Source organism: Varanus komodoensis, unplaced genomic scaffold (assembly GCF_004798865.1).
Source record: "Varanus komodoensis strain SLA01 unplaced genomic scaffold, ASM479886v1 scaffold6_2, whole genome shotgun sequence".
In the NCBI taxonomy this organism is placed as follows: Eukaryota; Metazoa; Chordata; class Lepidosauria; order Squamata; family Varanidae; genus Varanus; species Varanus komodoensis.
The window spans coordinates 7,356,166-7,379,877 of NW_025336346.1; the positions used below are offsets into that span (position 1 = coordinate 7,356,166).

General features: G+C 40.2%; 2 protein-coding genes across 5 annotated transcripts; one reads left to right on the plus strand and one right to left on the minus strand.

Annotated features, from left to right (window-relative positions):
* Positions 1 to 1,532: 1,532 nt before the first annotated feature.
* GLT8D1 (glycosyltransferase 8 domain containing 1) lies at positions 1,533 to 15,367 on the minus strand. Of its 3 annotated transcripts, none has more exons than XM_044451174.1 (10): positions 14,992 to 15,367; positions 13,422 to 13,481; positions 13,220 to 13,318; positions 12,150 to 12,366; positions 10,708 to 10,825; positions 9,875 to 9,959; positions 7,167 to 7,279; positions 6,157 to 6,323; positions 2,824 to 2,936; positions 1,533 to 2,399 (listed from the first exon to the last, which is right to left on the minus strand). In XM_044451174.1, exons 2-10 carry the CDS (start codon positions 13,435 to 13,437, stop codon positions 2,209 to 2,211), a joined length of 1,119 nt encoding a protein of 372 aa, XP_044307109.1. In that variant the 5' UTR covers positions 13,438 to 13,481; positions 14,992 to 15,367; the 3' UTR covers positions 1,533 to 2,208. The 3 variants fall into 3 exon arrangements, with proteins under 3 accessions (XP_044307109.1, XP_044307107.1, XP_044307108.1); XM_044451172.1 differs by having other exon boundaries at positions 13,422 to 13,523; XM_044451173.1 differs by lacking the exon at positions 14,992 to 15,367 and having other exon boundaries at positions 13,422 to 14,984.
* Positions 15,368 to 15,489: 122 nt separating this feature from the next.
* Positions 15,490 to 20,875, plus strand: SPCS1 (signal peptidase complex subunit 1). 2 transcript variants are annotated; one of them, XM_044451176.1, is made up of 4 exons: positions 15,490 to 15,870; positions 18,168 to 18,231; positions 20,231 to 20,313; positions 20,701 to 20,875. In XM_044451176.1, the coding sequence occupies exons 1-4, from the start codon at positions 15,505 to 15,507 to the stop codon at positions 20,821 to 20,823; spliced, it is 636 nt and encodes a 211-aa protein (XP_044307111.1). In that variant the 5' UTR covers positions 15,490 to 15,504; the 3' UTR covers positions 20,824 to 20,875. The 2 variants fall into 2 exon arrangements, with proteins under 2 accessions (XP_044307111.1, XP_044307110.1); XM_044451175.1 differs by having other exon boundaries at positions 18,168 to 18,227; positions 20,227 to 20,313.
* The last annotated feature ends 2,837 nt before the right edge of the window (positions 20,876 to 23,712 follow it).

A 23,712-nucleotide genomic window follows, 5' to 3' on the forward strand; every position in this document is an offset into this window, starting at 1 on the left:
CACTCTATTGTGCTCAGTTTTGGGCCCCTCATTACAGAAAGGATATAGCCAGGTTAGAGTCAGTGCAACGTAGGGCCACAAGGTTGGTGGCCAGTTTGCAGGGGATGGGGTGTGAGGCGAGACTGAGGGAACTGGGTCTCTTCAGCCTGGAGAAGAGGAGACTCAGAGGGGTATGTTGGTGACATACAGGTATGTGAGGGGATGTCACATGGAGGTGGGTAGAGATCTGTTCTCCCCTGCAGATAAAGGCAGGACGTGCTCCAACAGAGCAAAGCTCAGGGAACCAAGGTTCCATTTAGATGCCAGGAAGCACTTCCTGACAGGACCCCAAGGGTGTGGAATGGGCTTCCACAAGAAGTCATTGAGGCCCCATCGGTGAGGGTGTTCAAAGCTAGGCTGGACATGTGCTTGGTGGGCATGTTGTGAGCGGAGCTGGCTGGAGCCGGGGATCAGACTAGATGGCCCGGGAGACCCCTTCTGACTCGCTCTGTTTCTGTGTTTCCAAAAAGTAACTGATAAAAGATTTGCAGATTTTATAGAAATTATTTTTTGGTATCTTATAAAATGCTGTCTGTTTAGAGACAACATAACTGGCTTGTTCAGACCAGTTAAACTGTTCAGTGCATCCAAAACAATTGTTCTAAGTTTTAAAATACCCTCTTCTCCCCCACCCCCAATCAGTATGTGGAAGGTTTAGTTGGTGGAATATGCCATATTATCAAGAATATGGCACAGGGCTAGCTTTGTACAAAAAATGATTGCTATAAACTGCAGTGCTTTAAGGGATGCAGTATAGTGTTTTGAGGTCCCACTTCCTTGCACATTAGTTAGCCCAAGTCTTTTGAAGGCTTTCCTGATGGAATCACACCTACACTGCTTACAGCGCTAAGAGGAATGTTCCTGTTTCTTTCCAGGAACATTCTGTTCAGGCCTTGCATGGCAGGGCACCTAAGGGGATAAAGAACACCTTTTTCTCCACGTTCCTTCACTGCCACCTCAAACTAGCACATGATTTTCATCCCTGCGGAAACACACTGTATAGTGTGGAAAGGTTGTTTATGTCCCAAACCCTTACTCTCCAGCACCAGGTTTTATAAGTTGCGCATGGCTTTAGCAGGTTAATTTCTCCTTTGCCCTACTGTCCATTTCCCTTGGTTTGAAAACATCCCCAACATGTCTTAACTATAGACCTGGTTGATTCACATGGTCTACCTGACTTCGCCTTTAGACATGTTTTTTAAAAAAAACCTGACCAAGGAAATGAGGTAAAAATCCTGTTAAATTACAGGATTTTAGCATAGTTCTGATTAACTTTGGCCAGGGAATGTGATACTGTATAAAGACAGAAGTTCCTGCCTTTGATGTTCAATGTGAACTTCCAAGCTTATCTACACTCAATAAGGTGAGTTATACTAAAAATTTCCTTTCATCAGTATTCTGTAAATCCTGCTAGGTAAAGCCAGTGTTTGGGAATAATTTTCTATTTACATTACAATTTATCTTTGCCTCATTTTTTCCAAACTTGTAATTGCTGAAGCACCTAGATTCATTTATTAAGAACATGGCATGAAAAACAAGTAATCATTCGCATAACAATGATCAAGTACAGACTGGTCCAACACAACAAATCCGTAAGACATTTTGAGTGGTTCCTCCACAATTTTTGAAGGTTGTTTTAGTGTTGATGGGTAGCTTCTTGAACAAAAATACTAAATAGCTTGTTTCCTTGAAAATGCAGATTAAATCAAATGAACAAACTAGCTGTACAAATTTGAATAATTCAGCGATAAAAAAGGCTTAACACAAAGCTTCTTTTCAGAGGGGAAGCAAACGGAAAAATAGCAGCTTTTTAGTATATGAACAATACTTTTAAGTAGACATATTTAAGTCCAGCTGAATTCAATGGGACCTACTCCCACAGAAGTGTGTTTAGTATTCAGCCTTAGTTCTGTGCAAGGTATGTGGCAACCACCCAGTAGTCACTGGTATATTACTGGGTTAAGTGAGTTTGGTAACATTTTATCCCTAGAAGGTCAGCCTTGAACAATCTGTCTAGGCAAAAATGCTAGTTCATGGAGGTATTCTGCTTCTCACAGTAGAAGACTGGAAGCTGCCTCCTCTTTAAACGTGTCATTTCAAGTAGCAATACTCAATTTGCTCTGTGGTTTTATAAGCTTCCTGAGAAGAGACACAGGTGTCAGCTCCATCTTACTTTGCTTCATAGAACTCACTATGCCTCCGAATCAAGTTGAATTTGCCACTAGGATCGGGAATGTACCATTTTTCCCAGATATCTGCATAAGATGCTGTCCTTCCCCAGGGTTTGAAATGCCCATTCCAATGGAGGAGTTTGGCAGCTTTCACAAACTGTGGCGAGTATCTTTTGCCGGCACTTGAGCCTAGAAATGAAGAACAAAAACATCAGTGAACTTAGATTACAGTCCTGTCTTATCTGAAAAGATTCAGCCTGACCTTGAAACCAAAAGCCAGGAAGGGTACAAGCCTATCAACTCCATTTTCCATGCTCATAAGCTCCACAGCTCAGCTTACAAGCGTGCAGTGCAGACTGGGAGAAGCAATGGAGGCACTCTCCACCTCCCCACACCTTCCACCCCACATTTCAGAAGGTGGGAAGGAAGCTGGAGCATCACCACAATGCTTCATATACTGGCAGCTTTCCTCCCACACCCCTTGAATGCCCTCTTTCCCACCTCTCCAACACTGGTTTCCTAACCTTGGAAAAGCAGCCAGCACAGTTCTCTCCATGCTGGCTGCAAGAGGGTAGAATTCCAGCAATGTCAAGTTCTTTGCTGGCACACTTACCAAGATGGCGCACATTCCACATAGGATCAATGTTTGAATGCTTCTTGTAAAATACAATAAGCAGAGGGGGTGTAGTGATGCTTCCTGCAAGAGTCCTGCTATATATCTCCTCTCTAGTCAGAGAGCGAGCGAGAGAGAGAGAGAGAGAAAGGAAAATTAACCAGCTGAAAACAATGTGGATAATCATTTCAGTAGGTTAATATCTATGGGACAATGCTTTTATTTTAATTGAAGTTAATCATTCCATTAATGAACAGAACATTTTTGTGCAACATTTATACATTTATGGATCCAATTTAGAGCTTATGCCAACCTGAGTAAATTCCTTTTTTAAACTCTTTGTTCATGATAATGAGTCCTACATACAACTTGGATAATGCATCTAAGGAATCACAAAATGGCTAGTAGCAATGGATGCGACCTCACTGTAAATGAATATTATACAACATGAGGCTATTGAGGTAAATTAATCTACTCTGGACAAAAGAGCAATTGCATCTGCTCCTCTTACAGCTTTTTTATACTCGTTAGAACTAAATCTTTTATCCTACAGTTCCAAGATAAAGTTGTATCAGCAAATTTTCAGGCACCACGATGGGCTGTAGGTTTGGCCCAGAACTGGTCAATATTAATATGGATTGGTTTGAGCAGATGCACATACTTCAATTAGATATCTTTTCAAACCACATATTATCCTTTACAAGCAGTGCTTGAATGATACATTTATGCTATGCAGCAGCATCAAGGAGACACTTTGTGAGTTACTCCAATAGACTAAGCTTCCTAGATGTTACAGTCCTAGTTAAGATCCCTATTGATTTGTACTTCTGAAGCATCCTGTCCATGTGAAACTTAACCTGCCTTATTACAGAAGTTACACTAGCAGAAAAGATTTCCATAAGCAGGTGGAAAGACTTATAACTCAGCTGAGTAGGAGAGTATACCCACTGAACCTGTTAAAGAGGTGCTCAGGACTCAAGTTAGAAAGGACAGTGACCCCTCTGACTTAATATATTAGTAAAATTCCTGGCATTATTAAAAGAATATACTTTTATATACAGGGATGTCAGAGTGGTCCTATGCTTGCATATATATGGAAACAGAACCTTAAGAGAGAGATTGGTGTACAATACTGGCAAACCTCTGCCCTAATTTATGATAGAACCCTCTTATGGGAAGAAGGAAAGGTAACTTTTCCTGTGGTCATTTCAGTGCATGTACTAATTACTTGTGCTAATATTTTTGTTAATCCTACATATAATGCACAATATTTATACCAAGATCATTCTTTCTTTTCCTGTTGTACCAAAGGGCTTAGCTATGCTATCAAATGCCCTTCTAGAAATGTGTATGTGAGAATGACAAGAACTAAGATGGGGAATATGTGGCTCAACAGAACTGAAAAAGAAAAAGATCTTGGAGTAATTGTGGGCAATAGGCTAAATATGAGCCAACAATGTGATGCAGTTGCCAAAAGGGCAAATGCTATTTTGAGAAGCATTAACAGAAGTATTCCAAATTATGAGAAGTAGTAGTTCTCCTCTATACTCCTATACTCCTCACTAGTCAGATCTTACCTGGAATACTGTGTCTAGTTCTGGGCACCAAGCTTTAAGAACGATGCAGGAAAATTAGAAAAGGTCCAGAGGAGGGCATCAAAAGTAATCTGTGGTTTGGAAACACTGCCTTATGAGGAGAGGCTGAGACAACTGGGCATATTCAGCCTTGAGAAGAGAAGACTGAGGAGGGACATGCTATCCCTCTATAAGTACCTCAAAAGCTGTCACAAAAAAGAAGGTCAAGGTCTTTTCTTGCAGATCCCAGAGTGTAGGACACAGAATAATCATTTCAAGATGCAGCAACCCAGATTCAGGCTGGACATCAGGAAAAGCTGCCTCACTGTCAGAGCAATATGACAGTGGAACCAGCTGCCTAGAGAGGTGGTGGGCTCTCCCACACTGGAGACATTCAAAAAGAAACTGGAGAGCCATCTGAGTGGGATGGTATGATTTGGTGACCTGCAACAGCAGGGGGTTGGACTTGATAGCCTTCATGGCCCCTTCCAACTCTATTATTCTATGACTCTATTGAAGTCAGGATCTGGGAACATAAAACTTGCTTAAAAAAATCAGAAATGCAAGCCAGTTCAGCATTTCATCAAATGCAGACATAACCTGAATGACCTGAAGTTCTTCTACTTGGAAAAATCTGATGGTTAAGGACAACTGCAATGTAAACCTCTTCAGAAGGAGCTGTATTGTAACCACACTCTAAACACTACATCTCCGGTTGATTTAAGAGAGTAGATAGAATGAACGATTATATATGAATGCAAACCACTAACTACAGTGATACGTATATATTGAGAAGTGTGGTCATTTTATGTTGTGAAGTTGCCTAACAACGTTCTGATAACACATTTTTCTGGTAGGGTGCCCTTTCAGGAACCTGCTGCAGTTTTAAGGCTCTATTCACCACGCCTGTGATTACAAGGCTAGCATTCAGAGGGATCCAAGCTTTCTCAGTTTTTTTAGCTTCCATTATTATTTAGGATAACCTTTTGGTATATGTGAATATATTAGTTTTTATATATGGAAAATAGTGAAGGTTAACATGCTTGTAAATGATCACTTTCCTTTTATGAACTTATTTTCTGCAGTTTTTTCTTTTTTTGGCCTTTTTCTGATTAATATATTCATAGTGGAGCCTGAAGCTACTTTCAGTTTAAATAGTAACATCTGCATAAATTAATTTTGGTTTGGTGAGAATTTGTGCATAAAGTGCTGAGCAGTTTTTGTTTATGTATATCTCCACGTTTTATTATATTTTTAGGCAGCAGGCCACTTTAAAAAAGTGTATAATTGCATGTGGTGACTCTGACATGCAGTGTTCTATATCCTAAACAGATGTGAGAAGCTTTGAGTGAAATACTCGCATATAAGAGTATGTGTAACTTTTTATGTACTTAGCCACAGAAGAGGGTCAAAACTAGTTGGTCATTTCTGGTATTGAAGGATCATACTATACAACTTGATTTATTCTCTTGCATTGCCTAATTGTTGAGCATTTGTAGCTGGTATCAAAACAGAAACCTGATCAGCATTTTGGGATATTAGTCACCTTCACCAGTTTGCTTCTTCAATAGGTTAACAGCTTTATAGGAGCAGTGCCAAGCCCAAGGCTGTTTTTAGGGCTGATCCAGATCAAGTAAAAGGATTATCAGCAACATAGTAGAAGTTCATCTGGTCTTTCATCATTCTCCTCTCCCACTGCTCTCCTGTTAGATTCAATCATCAGGTATCAAACTCTTAAACTCAGACTGGACATACTCACACAACATTAATCGCCATCCATTTCTCCAACTGCCTAGTGATATTCTGAAGTTTCCATTCAGTTAGGTTTGCAACAAAAACACCTGGATTGAAAGAGCAAGTGCTTGCTTTCATGGATAGCTTCCGAACTGTTTCTTTTTTATAATCAAGGTATCCAATGTAATTATACTGAAAAATAAATAGAAATTGGATTTCAGCTTCAAATACCTCCTACCAAAACCCTTCCTTTGCCAAGTTTCTGTTCTCTACACTGAAAATCAAACTGTTTTCATCAACAGATGAAAAAGATGACATATTTTAAATGCCAAAGCCTCCTATCACCAATTAGGGTATTTGGCTGTATGGTGGTTATTAAGTGACGGCTTACAGGTATCTTTGATAAATGCACTGAAGCAAGGGAAGTTAGTTGCAAGAACTGCTTTTGCTACTTTAAAATTTAACACTTTGCTTATGGTCTTATGTCTCATTATGTATTTCTAGTACACAAAGAAAGATTAGGACTGCCTTCTTATCCAACAGACAGGGCCTGAAAACTTAAATTTACTCAGAGCCAGTCACCGCTTCCCCCTTCCTAGGCTATTCAAGTATGCAAAGGAAAACTACCACCCTCCTCGGCGTATTGAACAGCTGTTGCTTGCTGGTGAATAGGAGATGGAAGCATTTCTTCTTTTGGAAAAATCGGATCATCTCAACACCTGTAGAACAAAATCCTGGTTCCCAGTAGTCCATGCCATTGTCTTTGCAGGAAGAAAACTACATGCTTTCACTGTTTCAAGAAAATTACTTAGGCTCTTGCCTGCTAATAGACTGGAAGGACAAAGAAAGCTAAAGTTCTCAGATTCGAACCCAAGAAGCAGAAATGCTTAGCTTCATTCAATGCTTAGACAAAGGCAAAGCCATAAAGCACTTTCATAATACTTTGAAATCAGGAACACAACTGCAAGAGCAGAGACAACTTCTGAAAAACAGAGGCCTGTGACATTCACATTCTTTATTTAAAACTGTTTGCACCTGGTTTCCTGCTCCACGGACTGCAAACTTATTTGAGGTAGAGTCACAGTCATCTGAGAATGCAGCTGCATGGCCCTGTTGCAGTGGGGTGTTGTAAAGCTGAAGAATATCATCTGAAAATCCAACCCAAACAAAAACATGCTGTCAAAAACCAACAAACAGAAAGGCCCACATTATGCCAAGCATTCCTTTTGCAAGTGTGTCCTCTGCAACATTTTCCAGTGACAGAGAACATGATCAAAGTATTTCAGTCTGTCCAAGGAGATTTCTAAAGCAAGTTCTAATATGCTATGACACCTTTTTCCAATCTGGTGTCCCCAAATGTTTTGGTCTACAATTCACAGCATCACTGACTATGCCAGCTAAGGGTGATATGGGCTCAAAACATCTGAAGAACACCAGACTGGCCATGGTTGTGCCATGGGCATGTGATATTTAAAGAAAAAAAATCTACAGATATCATTGGATAAGTCACACCATGAGCTCTTCAGATCCCAGCCATAATCTTTCATTTAATCTCATTCAAAATGGGGCTTTATTCTCATGTGTAAAAGAAATAACTGTGTTATAATTAAGAGCGCTATAAAAAGTAATATGATTTTGGTTTGCATGAAGATAGTTTCAGCTAGAAATAATTGTCTGTAAAACATCTGACGTACTTTAAAAGAAGCCTGAGCTCAGTCTCTAATGCTGGGAAAAATCTAGTGACATTATTGTGAGGTGAAACTGGGGTGTGAAATTCAATTCAATATCACATTCCAAGTTATGAAATACAGAAAATGGGCAGCTTCATCTCTTAAAATAAATTTTACTTACATAGAATCATAGCAGAGCTGGAAGGAGCCAGACGGCCATTGGGTCCAACCCCTGCTCAGTGCAGGACTCCCAGTTAAACCAGCCGTCTCAGATAGCTGTCCAGTTGCATCTTAAATGTCTCTCGCGTGAGAAAGCCCTCAACCTCCTAGGTCATTTCAAACTGCTCTACCAGTGAGGATTTTTTTCCTGATAACTAGCCAGAATATGGCTTCCTGTAACTTGAGCCCATTATTCCATGTCCTGCAGTCTGGGGTGATTGAAAAGAGATCCTGTTTCTCCTCTTCATGACAATATTCTAGAGTGCTATCTTATCTCCCCTCAAGGCTAAACATGCCCAGTTCTGTGGATCTCTCCTCACAGGCTTTGTTTCTAGTCCTCTGATCATCATTGTTTCTGAACCCCTTCCAGCTTGTCTACATTTTTATAAAAATATGGTGCCCAGAATTGGACACAGTACTCCAGAGGAGGACTAACCAGTGCTGAGTAAAGAGGAACAGGATTTGTAAGTGAAACTTCTAAAACAGCATGGAATATCTTCTTCTTTAAGATGCTCTATTGGTGTTTTCTCCACTCCAAATATGTATGCTATTTACCTGAGAAGTCTGTTTTGGTACCAGTGCCATGGTATCCAATCCAATGGTGCTGCCACCAAAAGGATACCACTGATTGAACAGGACTTCCACAACCTCTCCCCCTTCATATAACCCTGCAGGTTGAGATCATGATGCTGGATCCAATGCATGCTTTGCAGGTAAATAACACTGGGATATTGTATCTTCGATAGAATTATCCAGTTTGCACATAATGGCACAAAATATTGGGTTAACCACCTAACAATTCACTGGACTGCATGCTTGGTGTTTGTTGCTTCCAGTTTGTAAAATCAGAATCTGACTGGTCCAATCATGATGTTCTGTGATGTGCAAACCCAGACACTATAGTTTATTCATGAGTTAAACAACCCGCAGCTTTATTATGCATAGCAGAAGTAGCATGAATTGTGCATGAATTCTGGAAAATCATGTGTAAATTAAACCATAATTTGCAGGCATTATAAGCACCTGGATCCTCAAATCACAGCTTACAACTTGGTAAAAGTTTTGCTAAGTGTGTTCATGGGTAATGTTAAACCACAATTTAAATGCTACAATGTACCAGAAGGAAGAAGTCATGCAAAGCGCTAGCCTCTTACACACTGTGCTCTCCTTTCTCCAGTACATCCAGGATTGCGGGGGGGGGGGGGGCGAGGCTGGATTCAATTTCACTTTAGAAAAGGAATGGAAATGTGGGGCCCCCAGATATTGTTGAACTGCAACTCCCACCATCTCTTAGCATTGGCTATGCTAGCAGGGGTGAAAGGAGTTGCAATTCAGCATCATCTGGAAAACCACATGTTCCCCACCCCGTCTTTCTTAACCTATGCTTTGAAGTTAGCTTGCTTTGTAACTGAATATAGTTGATTATGAAACATTCTTCCTGATTCATACACAGAGTCAAGGAATCAGCTAAATTGGAAAAGAGTCCTGATTTACTTCTCCTACCAGTTGAAAGCAGGGAAGAAATGGGAGAGACGCAAGCATGAACCCAAGGTTTTTCCCTGACCTTCTGTTCAAATACATAACACTATTAATCATTATTTAGAGTTCTGTTGTGAACCATCCCACTAAGTCAGTAGTCATGCTGGCAGAGGACACTAGATTCAGAAGATTACAATAAATACTTATTAGATGGCTTAAGTATTATAATTAGTATAGCAAAACAAATTAAAATATCAATGCAGGTTAAAATGTTACACTTCCATTAAGTGTATATAACTTATCTTGTTTCCTCAAGGAAAAATGATGTATAGAAAGACAATTTCTATGCCTCAAAGGAAAAAACGGTTCTCATACCTTGCACAATCACGTCATCATCCAAATAAATGGCTTTCTCTGCATTAGGGACCCAGTTAGGAAGGTAGAACCTTGCAAAGGTTAGCTAGGTGTAAACAAACAATGAAAAGAAACTGACATACTAAGCATAACTTTCCTAATAACCATACTTCTTGGTGAAAGCATCCCTTCTGCTAAAAACATTAAAACTAATGTTTTAAAATTAAAACAATAAAACTAAGTTGGTGGAATTTCCAAATGCATTTATCAGAGCCAATTGAATTTGTGTCTAGAAGGTCATAGGACTTTTCAGAGTCCCAGCTCTGAGGTCCAAAAGCAGCCCTAACCTAGGAATTCACACTTAGAGTACCCCACCACCATCCACAGCTGGCTTCGTAAGAACTGTGCCAGCTGCATCTCCAGAGTCATAAGAGCAACCTTGGAAAAAGGCTTTAGGGGATGTTCCAAAGGGCAGAGGCAAAAGCAGGCTGGCACTGCCAAGATGTGGTATATCATGGTGGCTTCCCAGCTTCCTTTCCTCCCCTTCCAGAGTGCAAGTTACCAGATGGCCAAAATCTAGCCACTTTGCAGAGTGGAAGGAATGTGGATGGGACCTTTGCAATTTTCCTCCCACTTTGCATAGGATGCCCATTATCCTCTGAGTCTGAGGGTTATAGGCAGCCCCATTGGCTTGTGTCCTAAATGGATACTGTAAGGACAAGAACTTTAATCACAGCAATAGTTACAGGCCAGACTTTTCATGATCCTAATATACAAGCTTATATTCACTGAAACCGTTAGCAGTCTACAAGCAGGTTATACTTACAATGGCATAATTCAACACTACTACTCACAGGTTTTAGGGAGTCTGGCACTCCTGAGTCAACCTGAACCTTTCCTTTCAGTATACGAGGGTCAAAATCCAAAATTTGATATTTCACATTTCTCAGGCTAGTTTTACTGAGCCATGTTCTGTAAAGGAAACATCAGAGGTTATTGAAAAAATAGGATTCATGGTTTCCCATTAGTTGGGTTGTTGACAGCAAAGTCTCTATGCATATAACCTTTAGTGTCAGTTTCTCATCTGTAAACCTGGAATACTGATGTTCCCACTTCAGAGGGCAGTAAAGGACATGCCACAATTCCAGTGGGGAATTCTTCTTTCCCATTGACAGTGTTGCACTCGTAGAACCTACTGCCTGTTTAGGAGGAGTTAGTTCTGTGTAACAGAACCCTGGAAATGAGTGGAATCCCTCTTGTCCAGATCAGCACAGGTCAGTAGAGCTCCCTTTTGCAAACTCAGCTGATCTGCTTATTTGCAGAAATAAGTGTTTCTGCTCATTTAACTACTCCTAGATCCCTCCTGCACTAGCAGTAACATGGACTGCACAGAATATTGCCCATTGATGATGCTAAGTAAAGTAAGCAAGCTACCAGGCTTCATTAGAGTGAGGTGGGCTTGAACAAACAAGCACCATGTTCTCCTGATTCAGATGGTCAAAAATGATTAATAGGGAGGAATTCCTTACAGGCAAATCTGCTTACAGTGGGTCAATAACAGAGGCAAGGCTGAAATGCAGGGGTGGGCAGCAAATGGACCACCAGAGAGCTCTTGTCAATGCTGTTGATAGGAGTTACAGGCCAAATCATCTGAATGGTCACAAGTTGCCTTCCCCTCCCTAGAGCAGGGGTCTCAAACTCGCGGCCCACTCGCGGGAGGGGCCCTGCGGCCTTCAAACCGCCGGCCTCTGGGAGCGACGTGGGATGAGTGGCCCACCACCACGCAGTGGCGGAATACTTGATGCGGCCCAGCCTCACCCAGACTCTACTTCCAGCGGCCCCCAGGGAAGTTGAGTTTGAGACCCCTGCTCTAGAGGATTCAAAGCAATATTTTCTCTTGCACCGTAATATTGGTGCAAGAGCATGAATTTCTAACACAAAAGTAATGATTAAAAAGTAGTTATAGCTTTTATTCAAAAATTAAGTAATTCATGTTTCCATTCACAAGGAAAGCTTAATTTTCAATCTCATGCAAGGATGGGTCTTGTAATATATGGCAGCAAGTAGTATTTGTCAGGAGAATGTTCAGTGTCTCTTTTGGTGTCTCTCACTTCTGTTTGATTATATGTAACCACTCATGCCAAGTACAGCATTCACTCACAGTCTTACAAGTCAGTGGGACATTTCCTCAAACAACTGTTTGATACTTACCTGCATTTACTATTTTAAGAGAGTACAGGACTGACAGAGATAGGAACACCTTTGCAGGCAACAACATTCCACAAGCATACTTTACCTCAAGTGGTCCACTGTGTCATTCAGTGTGACAATGTGGAAGGCCACACTGGACTTAGTGTTTTGCTGAATACTGTTCATAGTTGCTATTACACCACCAAGCCTATCATCAGATGCCGTAATGACCACAGGAATCTCCATGCCAGTTTGGCCTTCTGTCAACCTTTGAGGAGGCTCAGGTATAAAATCTATTGGTTGGAGTCCTAATGGACTTGAATCTGCAGGAGGAGAATGTGGCACGTTGCATTAGATAAACAGAAGGAAGGGCATGGTCATGAAGACATAAGCAGCCCAGTGGATCAGATCAAAGGCCTGCCTAAATTAGCATTCTGCTCTCATCTCTGTTCAGGTCATTCACATGCCCCAATGCGAAGCCCGCAAGCGAGACGTAAGAGCAACTGTGTGCTCCCACTCATGTGCCCCAGCAACTGGGACCAAGAAACAGCCCATGTCAATAATTTTTAAGACTAGCTGATTTAAGTGTGAAACTTAACTCCATAATTAACTTTTTAATCTAAGCTTTCAGTGCTGAACTGGAACTTCCTTAATTTCTCTGAATACTTCCATTAAACTAATATGAAACTAACAGATTTTCATTCAAACCTTTAATCTCTTCCTAGTAATGTGGTGATGAGCAGAACAAAGTTACTCACAGACAAGAAGATCATTAATAACTTTGGGCAAATTAAAATCAAGCTGATATGAAAGCTAGATTTTAAATGCTGTAACATTTTTTCTGGAACAGCTGCAGTAAAAAGTAGAGCACCAACTACATTTCAGGACTCATGTTCCACATATAGTAAATAAAAACACACCAGGCAGACACTGTTTTGCTTTTAGTGAGATAGGTTAACTAACAATAAAAACAGTGCACAATTATTAAGGTCTACAAGTAAAGTATTTTCATTAAATATGGCTCAAAACTGGAACAAAAGTACCTGCCAGTAAATATGTATTTCAATTAGAAAAAAGTTGCCTGTAAAATCCTTTCATTAACTTGCTGATCTGTATCCTACCAAATATAGTTTTACTGAAATACAGCGTTACTAAAATAAGGAAAAGGCACCATACCTGATAACTCTCCCTTCAAGAGGTCACTGAGACCTAGTATGTTGTGATGCAGCACTAGCAAAAATATAACAATGACAAGTACTAGGATAAAAATATTTACTGAAATAAAAGAAAAGAAAAGATGGTTAAGATAATAATGGCCTAATATATGTTGAATATTCAAATTTTTAAAACTGCTTTTAAAAGTGTGACTTAAAAATACCTTTTCTGAATGTCATTTCCTCAGCTTGTTCTGGATTAAATGATGAGTTCCTTTAAATGCCTGCAAAACAAAGAACCTCTACAACCAAGCTACTCTGCAAACCTGAAAAAATATAATAAGGACTGATAAAGTATTCAGATAAAAGAAGTACTCTTAAGGGCAACAAAGTAAACATCTATGTAGGATTAGAGATGCAGAGGTCTGGAGAAAGGAAAGCACAGAAAAATGAATTTCTACTTATTTAAAGGCATTTTCTATTTCTCAGATCCTCACTCCTTTTTCTATAGTTAAATCATCTGCCCCAAAGCTAAGATAAACACCAACTAATTTTGTTTACAAGGTAGGCTGCAATCTTTCTAAGGAGAAAGCTTAGTTTTCAAAACAGATCATCCAAGTTTACTAGACCCCTTCATCACCCCTTCACCACCTAGAATATTTTTACTGCGTGGTATTTTGGACACATACAAAATTATCATTGCTGTCACAGAGGTGCCTTCTAAAAACATATGCTGCAATCTGTCAGTTCCTTTGTGTCTGAGCACCTCCTGCCTTCTAGTGGCATACACTTCTGCCTCTGTTGTTCTATAAACCAGGTTGATGCAACTGATGTAAGCATCTTAGTAAGCAAAGCCAACTGTTATTTTAGTAGTAAAAGCAGTCATTGATAACTCACTGATAAACGGAGAGTAGTTTTCCTGTGTTATGAGCTGTAGGATTATGAAACCTACACAGTAAGAAATAACTACTTCTGAGGTAGATATTTAGTACATCTGTAACAGCTCAGTTAATAAACCATCTTTATAAGTCACAATTTACAATCTAGGGCAAAGCCACTAGTGTTTAGTGAAGCTATTCCTATGCAGATTAGCTACTGACTACAACCAAGTCCAATTTTATAAGCATGACACTATATATTATTCATATTTGATCCATCTGCAGGGCAAATTGATTGGCCACTATCTATGAATTCTACAAGTCTTAATATAAATTCATTTTCTCTTACAAAAAGTGGTCCACTTCTAGTAGACCCACCAAAACATCACAGTAAATGAAAGAAATTCCTTTATTCAGAAGGTATATTCACTGCTTTGCAATCCTCTGCTGGATGTGCCTTTTTAATTCACCAGTGCACCAGCCTACAAACCTTTCCAGATGGAGCATCCACTTTCAGCTGCAATATTCAGTTTGCATAACCTCGTAATATTTTTTATCTCTCTTAATCTGTCCTCTCAGCTTTTCACCTTACACTTTCTTTCCCTTTACTGCTGGTACAATTCGCTGCAGGTCAAGTCGGGTACGGGTCTGACTTTAAAGGTCTCTGGAGGCAGGTACAGCAACTGCCTATTCCTTCCAAAACGTAGCCGCTCGGCTCGCTTGCCTGCCAGCCGCGAGCTGAAAAAGGCTGGGCAGCGGACGGCAGAAGCGCCACAGAGAGCAAGAAGACGCAAAGGGAATGACAGTGAGGCATTTTGCTTCTTAGCTAAGACGCCTCTTCAGGGCAGATTAGCACACGCGGAGTGATAAGCAGAAGAGGTAGTGATTTAGGTCCTTCTATTGCCACCAGCCTTACTCGTTTGCAGGGAAAAAGCGGTCCTCCACTTGCTCCTGCTCCTTTCGCAGAGTCTGGCAGCCACGAGCGAAATGCCAACTCAACAGCAGCAGCAAGTTGTCAGCCGCTGGAGTAGGAAAGGGTGTCTATCTTAGTGCCTGATCGGAAAAAAAAATCCAAAAAGAGCGAACACGATGTAGCGTGTAGCGTAGCTTTTTAATTCCAAGTGCTTAACCAAGGCTAAACTGTGGCTGTGGTGGAGAAAAGAGGTCGGGCAGGCAGTACGTTAGGGGATCGGTATTGCTAAGGTCCCTTCGGATTAGTGGGAGGGGTCCTAGCGCTCCTCGCGTCCCGGTTGCCATGGAGACACGGGGGAGCGTGCCGGGGGTCGCCGAGAAGCTTTCCCCGGCCTTAGTGGGCGGCTACTCGTCAGGCGACAGGCCGAGAGCTCGAGCCAATATGCTTGTTTGTGCAGAGGAGTGAGCAGCCAAGCGGGCCTTTTCTCGCCCGAGCTGCCCCGGAAGTCCAAGCACGATGAGGCGAGGCAGGAAAGCCTCGATTCCCGTCAGCTCAGTGCCCGCCTTGCGGCGCAGAGCGGCCTTAGCCAAAGAACCGGAAGTGTCTGTTTTTAACTCTTTTTCGCTCGGTTCTTCCGCCTCGGCCGCCAATTTGCAGGGCGACCCTCTTCAGCTGCCTGAGAGTTGGAGCCGTCCCGGCGGGGCTCAGGAACCCCTGTCGAGCTCGGACTGGGACTGCGCGTTGCAGGCCGACCCCCAAGAGCTGCCACCTCCGCCACCAGCGCCAGCGCACCTCTCCCCCGACGGCGGCCACGGAGCTCAAGGCTCGGTCCTTCAGCCGGACATCATGCTCAACATATTCCGATCTATTCCTACACAAATGGTGAGCGGGTTGGACGGGGAGGTGGGCGCCTGTGTGAAGGCTCCGGGACAGCCTCGCCCACCCGGGGGGGACGGTCCCCGTGCAGCCCTGTCTTCTTCGCCGCCTGCAGGGCACCGTTAAGGGACGCGGAGCCTTCCTCTCTGCTTTCGAGTCGGGCAGGAAGTGTTGAGGCGCCGGACCGCAGGACGGGGAACTGCCTGACTGCTCAAGTAATAAAGCAGACGTGTCCTAGGTAGAAAAGAGGATGGCCCTTATCCATGCTCTGCAACAAAATGGAGACCCTTCCCTGTTCAGCAGGGCCTTGTAGGAAATATGAGAATCAGAAATCTTACCGTCGCTTGCTAAGCTTATTGATTATTGGCCTAATAAAGTTAAAACTCGATGTTTTAATTATTTCTACTCACCATCAAGTCCCTTTGATTTTAGTTGAACTAGTTTTATATTTATTAGCCTATTTCAATGGCTATATAAAATAAATTTAAAAATAGAATAAAATTAAGTACAGCATTGAAATACACAAGAATAAAGAAACTGTCAACAGTTAAACCATCTCTGATAATTGCTTTATGATTTTATTACTATAATATAAAGAGCTAATATTTTAAATGTCCTAAATCAAATCAAGCAGGAGCTTTAACTGGAAGCAAAAATGACAAAATCAGGGCTTTTGATTTTCAAGCATATCATGAGAAGGAAAGATTCACTGGAGAAGAGAATAATGCTAGGGAAAATTTGAAGGCATTAGATGGGGAAGACCAAATATGAGAAGAATAGGCTCCATAGAGGAAATTATAATCTTGCATTTACAAGAGCTGAGCAAGGCTGTCAAGGCCAGGACATTTTGGAGATCATTCACTGATAGGTTGGAGATGACTTGATGGCAGACAATATTGAAGTTATATTTCATTGATGTGGAAGAATTACAAAGAATTGGTGAAAAAATGATATTAAGGTAGGCACTGTGAGAGCCTTCACTCTCATCGCCATCCTGTATACCTTAGATTTGAGGGGACTGCTCTGAGAAGAGTCCCCAGTGGTGATCCTAGGGCATATGTAGGTACATATGGGGGGAAAGTGCTCTGTCAGGGTCCAAGCTGTATGAGGCCTCTATAGCTCAAAAGCACTCACACATAAGGTATGTTGAGGATTGCAGCTTTTACTGTGGTCAGTGGTCCTTTACTGCTTGATCCAGTTGGTATACTCAAGCAATTTCCCAAGATGAATTAAATGGGATTTAGTCTTAAGTAAGCATGTATAGCACTTACACTGGTCTAACTGCACTAGATTTTCTGTGTTAGTTATATGAGCTTATGCAGACGGGCCCTTGGCTTTAAATGCAATTTAATATCTTGTCAATATCTAAAGTGCTTTATAAAATTAATTTTACTATACCATTTAGCAAGTACATTCTTTGAATTTAAGTCTGATGATTTCCAATGTGATAGCTAAAGATCATGTTAACAAATAGGAGTACTCCACTAAGAAAAGTAAAGTACTGAGGACTGTGCCATGTTTTAAAAAGCCACCAAGAACTGCTTGGCTGTGATGTGCATACACTGCTAAGTTTGATTACGTAGATCTATAGAACACACCACATTCCTGCCTATTTTTGGAAAAAAGTTTTGGAAGCTTCTGCATGCTTTGTAACACTTATGGAAGGACTGTTAACAATTATTCCGAATTATAATGGAAGTGTAACTATGAATATATTACTTGAAGCAGCTACTTGAATAATGGTACAAAGCTTATGCAGCACAAACAGGATTGTTTTCCTGCTATGTAGAGCACAGTCATGGCAAAACCATTTGACAAATATATTGTCAAAACCTGCCAGATGCAGGATTACGCCATCACTTAGAGATTTCATTGCAAAGATGCCACAAAGGAGTCAGCTGAGATCTAATTCTTTGTCTCCTGCCAATGCTGTGTAAATATGCAGCATGACATTTGTGTGTTAAAGCAGAGACAGGAGCAAGCAGAAATGCAACAGCAGCAGTAGCTGCCACATTAAGGTTGTAGGTAGATCTCTGCACTATATTGAAACAGTATCTGGCAATAAACTTTCTTCTTCTTCCCTTCCCCTGCTTATCTGGCAACAGAAATAGCCAGTTAAGATTTCTTCAGGTTGCTCAAGCTTGTTCAACTTACTCAAAGTCACTTCAGCTTGTCATTAAAACATTTTCTTTTTTTACTATACTATCAGAATTGTCTGTCTATATGTTACCATTCCAAAAACCACAAGAAGTGCTGGCGTTAAAGGAAGTAGCAATGCTATCAAATGTTTTCTTTTTCCACAGGACTATAAAGGACAAAAACTAGCTGAGCAGATTTTTCAGGGAATAATTCTTTTCTCTGCTGTAAGTATAATGAAATCAAAATGATACCCACTATGTATAAAATGAAGCATACATAACACTATGAGTGCAATTCAGAAAGCCCCACCATGTTGAGGGATTTCACCTGGAAACCTTTTGGAATTATTCTATACATTAAATATAGCATATGGATGCTTGTTGTGTGATCTATATCAGGATTCGGCAACATGGTGTCCTCAAGGAAGAATGTACCAAAGTATCCTACCCCTTCCATTTCCAAAATTAACATTTTCTTAGCAGCTGCATTTACTGTGAACTAACTTTCTGTTGATGCTGAAAACTGTGGGTTCAGAGGAGTTGTTTTATGGGATAGAAATCAGACCTCACCTCTGCTTTGTAATTTGTCTTTTGGGCATGTTACTTGTCCTTTGTCCCACCTCCATTGTCCCACCCCACCTAGTGGCTGTGCCTAGAACAAATTGCCATATGGCCCCAAAAAGTTTACACAAAAAAAGTTTAACTGAATTCAGCCCAACAAAGATTAGTGGAATTTACTTCCTAGTAAATGTGGTTACAATTGCAGCTGTAAGCATTTTAAATTTTAAGATAAGTACTGTAAATAGTTCTGAAAGAAATAAGTGCCTCAGCACTTAATTGTCCTGATGTATAACCCATATTGTGGACAAGAAGCTACTGATATGAGAAACAGGATGGTTTCCTATAGGCAAAGACATCAGACAAGGGTGCTTTTTATCTATTCAGTCTGTATGCAGAATAGACCATAAAGAAAGCTAGATTAGGCTCAAAGGAAAGAGCGAAAATTGAAGAGTAATACATTAATAATTTAAGATATACAGATGATACTGTATTACTGGCAGCAATGAATTGAAACAACATCTGATGAAACTGAATGAAGAAAATGTAAAAGCAGGAGTGTACCTCAACATTAAGAAAAAGCATGACAACAGAAGAATTACACAACTTTTAAACTAACAATGAAAAAAATCAAAATTATGAAAGATTTTGCATACCATGGCTCTGTCAACTCAAACAGAGAAGCCAAGAAATTAGAAGTCTGAGACTTGAAAGGGCAGCAGTGAAGGAACAAGAAAAGATTGTGCAGTACAAGGGCACTTCACTGCAGACCAAAGCCATGATCAGTCACACTACTGAATTCCCAGTCACTGTGTAGAAAGTTGGGCAGTAAAGAAAACTGACAGGAGAGTGTTGTGTTGATGCATTTGAAATATGGTGCTAGAGGACAACTTTGCAGATACCCTGTACTGACAGAAAGACAAACAAATTGGTCTAGCCAAAATGTGACCTGGAAGCAAAAATGTCCAAAGTACAACAGCTTCAGTTTTGTCTTATCATGAGAAGACAAGACTCACTGGAGAGGACAGTAATGCTGAGGGAGGCAGAAAAAGATGACCCACTACAAAGGGATTAATTCTATAAAGGAAGTTACAGCCTTGAGTTTTCAGGAGCTGAGCAGAACTGAAAAGTTTGGAGGAGGGGATTTATTCATAGGGTCACCATAAGCCAGGGACAAGTTGATGGAACATAGCAACAAAGTGTAAATAAAGCTCTCTGTTCAGAACTAACATGAAGCTCATATCTCAACCTATGGTTTTAAATTGTCTGGTTTTTATGTTCCTATTTTGTGTGACTTTATTTCAGAATTACTGAAAACTTACAGGATGGGAAAAGCAATTTAGTTCATTCTTTCCTCCTCTGTGAAAAGCTGTTGAGGGTTGGGGACCCTTCACAGCATTGTGAAATATTATAAGGGGAATAAGCAGAAATTGCCACCTCCACTGGATTTCAGTTTCTTCTGTTCTCAGAAAGGACTAAGTAGAACCAAACATGTATGTTCATATTTGAATGTGGCTTGAGTAGTCCAGAAGTCCAAATAAATTAAAGATTTTGATGCTATCCTGCTGTGAATTCCTAAAATGAACAGTGCTTCCTTTTAAGCCCTTGTCTTATTGGGTCTGGGGTACATCATATTTTCTTTGACTTGTTTTAAATGTTTTTGCAGGTAGTTGGCTTTATTTATGGGTACATTACCGAACAGTTTGGCTGGACAGTTTACATAGTAATGGCTGGATTTGCTTTATCGTGCATGGTAAGAACATTATTTTTTATGACACATATATGCATTGTAGACAAAGAATCCTGTAAAGATTGTGGTGGATTGCAGGTGTAATGCAAACACAGTCCATGCAAATTTAATACAAGACATGTTTTTTGGACAATACACTACAATGCTTTTAGGCTGTGCAATACCATTGCCTTGATATTTATTTTCCTTTTGAGATCTCTGTTGATCCTGCTCTTATTCTGTACCTAATGCACTGTAAACATGACAATACTACTCCAGAAGATTGTTTTCAGCTTTAACTTCCCTTGTACCTGTTCTTAACTTTGAAGTCTAGTCAAAAAACAAGCCTTACAAAAACCTTGTCTATCAAAGAACTATGCTGGGTTTTCTTAGAAGTGTCCTCTGTTACAGCTCACACTCCCTCCATGGCCCATATATCGTCGCAATCCTCTGAAGTGGCTACCTGTCCAGGAATCGGCAACAGATGATAAGAAGCCGACAGACAAAAAAGTAAAAAGGCACCCTAAAAATTGAGAAACTATGTATCTTGTTTCATTTCCTGTCATTAAATTTGCTTTAAAATCTATTACTTTTCTTTCTTTACTTGGTTTGATATTTATGTGAATCTGACAGTATTCCAAAATTGACTCTGCAGTTTGAGAATGAGTTATAACAAAATATGGAACTTTTGACTACAGTAACCTGGAGCATAGGTAGCACTTGATTTATTTTTGTGTCATTGCTAGTAAAGTAGCTGCATCTGGTACAAATGTTGCTTAAGTCATAATATTTTAGTCCAAATTCTGTCTCTAGCAGTAGCCATCCTGATGTCCTGGGAAGATTTCAAAGCAGGATTATAATTCTGAACCTATGTTGAACAAAGTGATTTGCCTTGAATATTATGAGCATATTCAAGCATTTCCAGAGATGAAACGGTGTCAGTTTACTGCAAAGCTTTAAGGCACCTTAAAAATAAATTTATTCTGCCATAAGCTTTCATGAACTACAGTCCACGTCATCAGTTGAATGGAGTATTATCCTGAGTTCTAGATTTGTATCCATATAGTTTAAGCAAACAATTGTAAACAACCCAGAAGCCAAGAGCAGAACATCCCAACCCACCAGGATGCTTTGAGCTTAAGGTGAACATCCCTGAACTACAGAAGAAAAACTCCACCATGAAATTGGTTAGTTGTAATTTTAGGCAATTCAGTTCTGTCACCTAAGACTTCAAATGCATCTGATGTGAACCATATGCTCCAAGAAAGCTTACACCATAATAAACCCATTAGCCTTGAATCTGCCACAAGACTGAGCTGGTTTTATATTGTGTTAGTATGCTTCCCAAACCATATTACAAACTATGGCTGTAGAAAAGCAACAATAAAAACTTTGGAACAAATCCTGTGAAAGTACAATCCCTCCATTCGCATAGAGAATTGGATCTTACTGTTCATCAACTGACTACTTCTACAGCCAAACTGCTGCTACTATGCTTCCCTCATTTAATGGCAGTGGTCTTTTACTTTTCTCTATGCTGAGAAGGGTATGGAATTCCATACCTCTTTCAGTATGGAGAAAGGAGCTGGGCTGATACACTGCATGAATTCCTGGCTTTCTATAGTACGTATCATCCCCATGGGGGAAATGCATACTGGCCATTGCTGAGAAGATTCTTCCAGCATCTGTCAAGTTCCCTTTGCTTTGCAATTCAGGCTTGAATGGGATCTAAGATTACAAGAGTCAATCATCTGGCATACCATGCCTTCAATTCCTGATTAGTGCCTGGTGGGAGAAGGCATGGAGGGAGTAAACAGGTTGTGAATATGGTATTTCAGGATTCTTTAGCATACTGGTTAACTCTGTGTGAATGGCCAGTCTGTATGGAAAATGCTGGGGTTTTTAGGCTCCAAAACTACATCTTACCTCATTCAGCTGTACATAGGATAAATATGTTTAGATTGATCAAGCAAGGCAAAAAGGAGCCAAACCAAAAGTAAGCAACAAATTGAATGTGTGTACAGACACCACTGTCCAATTTTAAAAGGAACACCCATCTTCTAGTGATGCTGTTACTAAGCTTGTTGCCAGGTTATTACCTAGTTTTACCTACGTGAGGAATTCTTTTACGTTAGATTGATTATTCTAACAGAACTGAGTTCCTTACATTTTAGTATAGCTAAAGGAAAAAAATACATCCCATGCACAACTGTTTCCTTTAATTTGATAGTCAGCATATGCTAAATGGGCCTTGAGGAATGTTGTCCATGGGGTCGCAATGGGTCAGACACAACTTGGCGACTAACAACAACATATACTAAATGGAGGGATATTTTGGCCTAAGCAAAGTAAATTCTTTGATGAAAGGTTCTCATTTTATCAAAAGTAAATTTCATGTTTTTAATTTGTGCAGCTAGATAAAATACTACAGTACTCTGAATTGGATCCAGCATTTGTCTCCTGCAAACAGAAGGTCTTCCATCTGTGGGGAGGCTTCTGATTCAGTAGAGGATTTGTGCTAGTTGAATGGGGAATGATGCCAATTTTGTCCTTTTCCCCTGCCTATGGAAGGTTACAGAGGAAGGAGAAAAATAAAAATTCTTCCTCCCACTTTCCAGTGGCAGGAGGATTCTGAATAAGGCATGCTAATGCCAGAAGCTGAAACAATAGACCCAACCCATTCAAGTTAACAAGGAGCTATATAGCACAGTTTTTCATGTTAGTTGCAAAGCATGGTTTAACTATCATTCTCTAAACCTAATTTAAAGTTGTACAGGAAAGCACAAGAAAAACTCTGCATAGTCTAGAAAGAGCTGCTTAGAATCTTTCCATCAGTTCACAGATTCTCTAAGAGTTCATTATATTAAAATCTGAAGATTAAAAGTTTATATATTCCTACACCAACCTAAATTGGTCCAATTAAATAAATTGTATACCATCCTAAATACTCTGTAAAAGGCAGCAAGACTGCACTGTTAGAAATTACATAGTAGATTTTCCCATTGTATTTCTTAATCCTTGTATTCCAAAAAGGTGTTGAGAAGAAATCCTTCATTCATTGTAAATAAGCACTAAAACCAGAAAAGGGTCTTTTACTAATATGTTTGTTAGAAATGTGCATAGAGAGCCTTGCCATTACAGGAGTCAGGTATTGGTTTTAAACCAACAGTAGTAATTTAATCTACACATAAATTACTCTTATTGTTAGCTTGAAGTACAGGGCACCAGGAGCAGTAATTACACTTTTTAGGTTCAGCTATTTCTAGAGGCAGTTCTATGCTTGGGTTGTAATCCTGCACTTGGTTACTAACATGCAAGGCCTAATAAAATTTGTGGAATTATTTGTTTGTAACTGTGTGCAAGATAGCAGTATTAGAGATGATCAGTGAAGATGTTTGTAATTTAAAAAGGAATACTATAGGA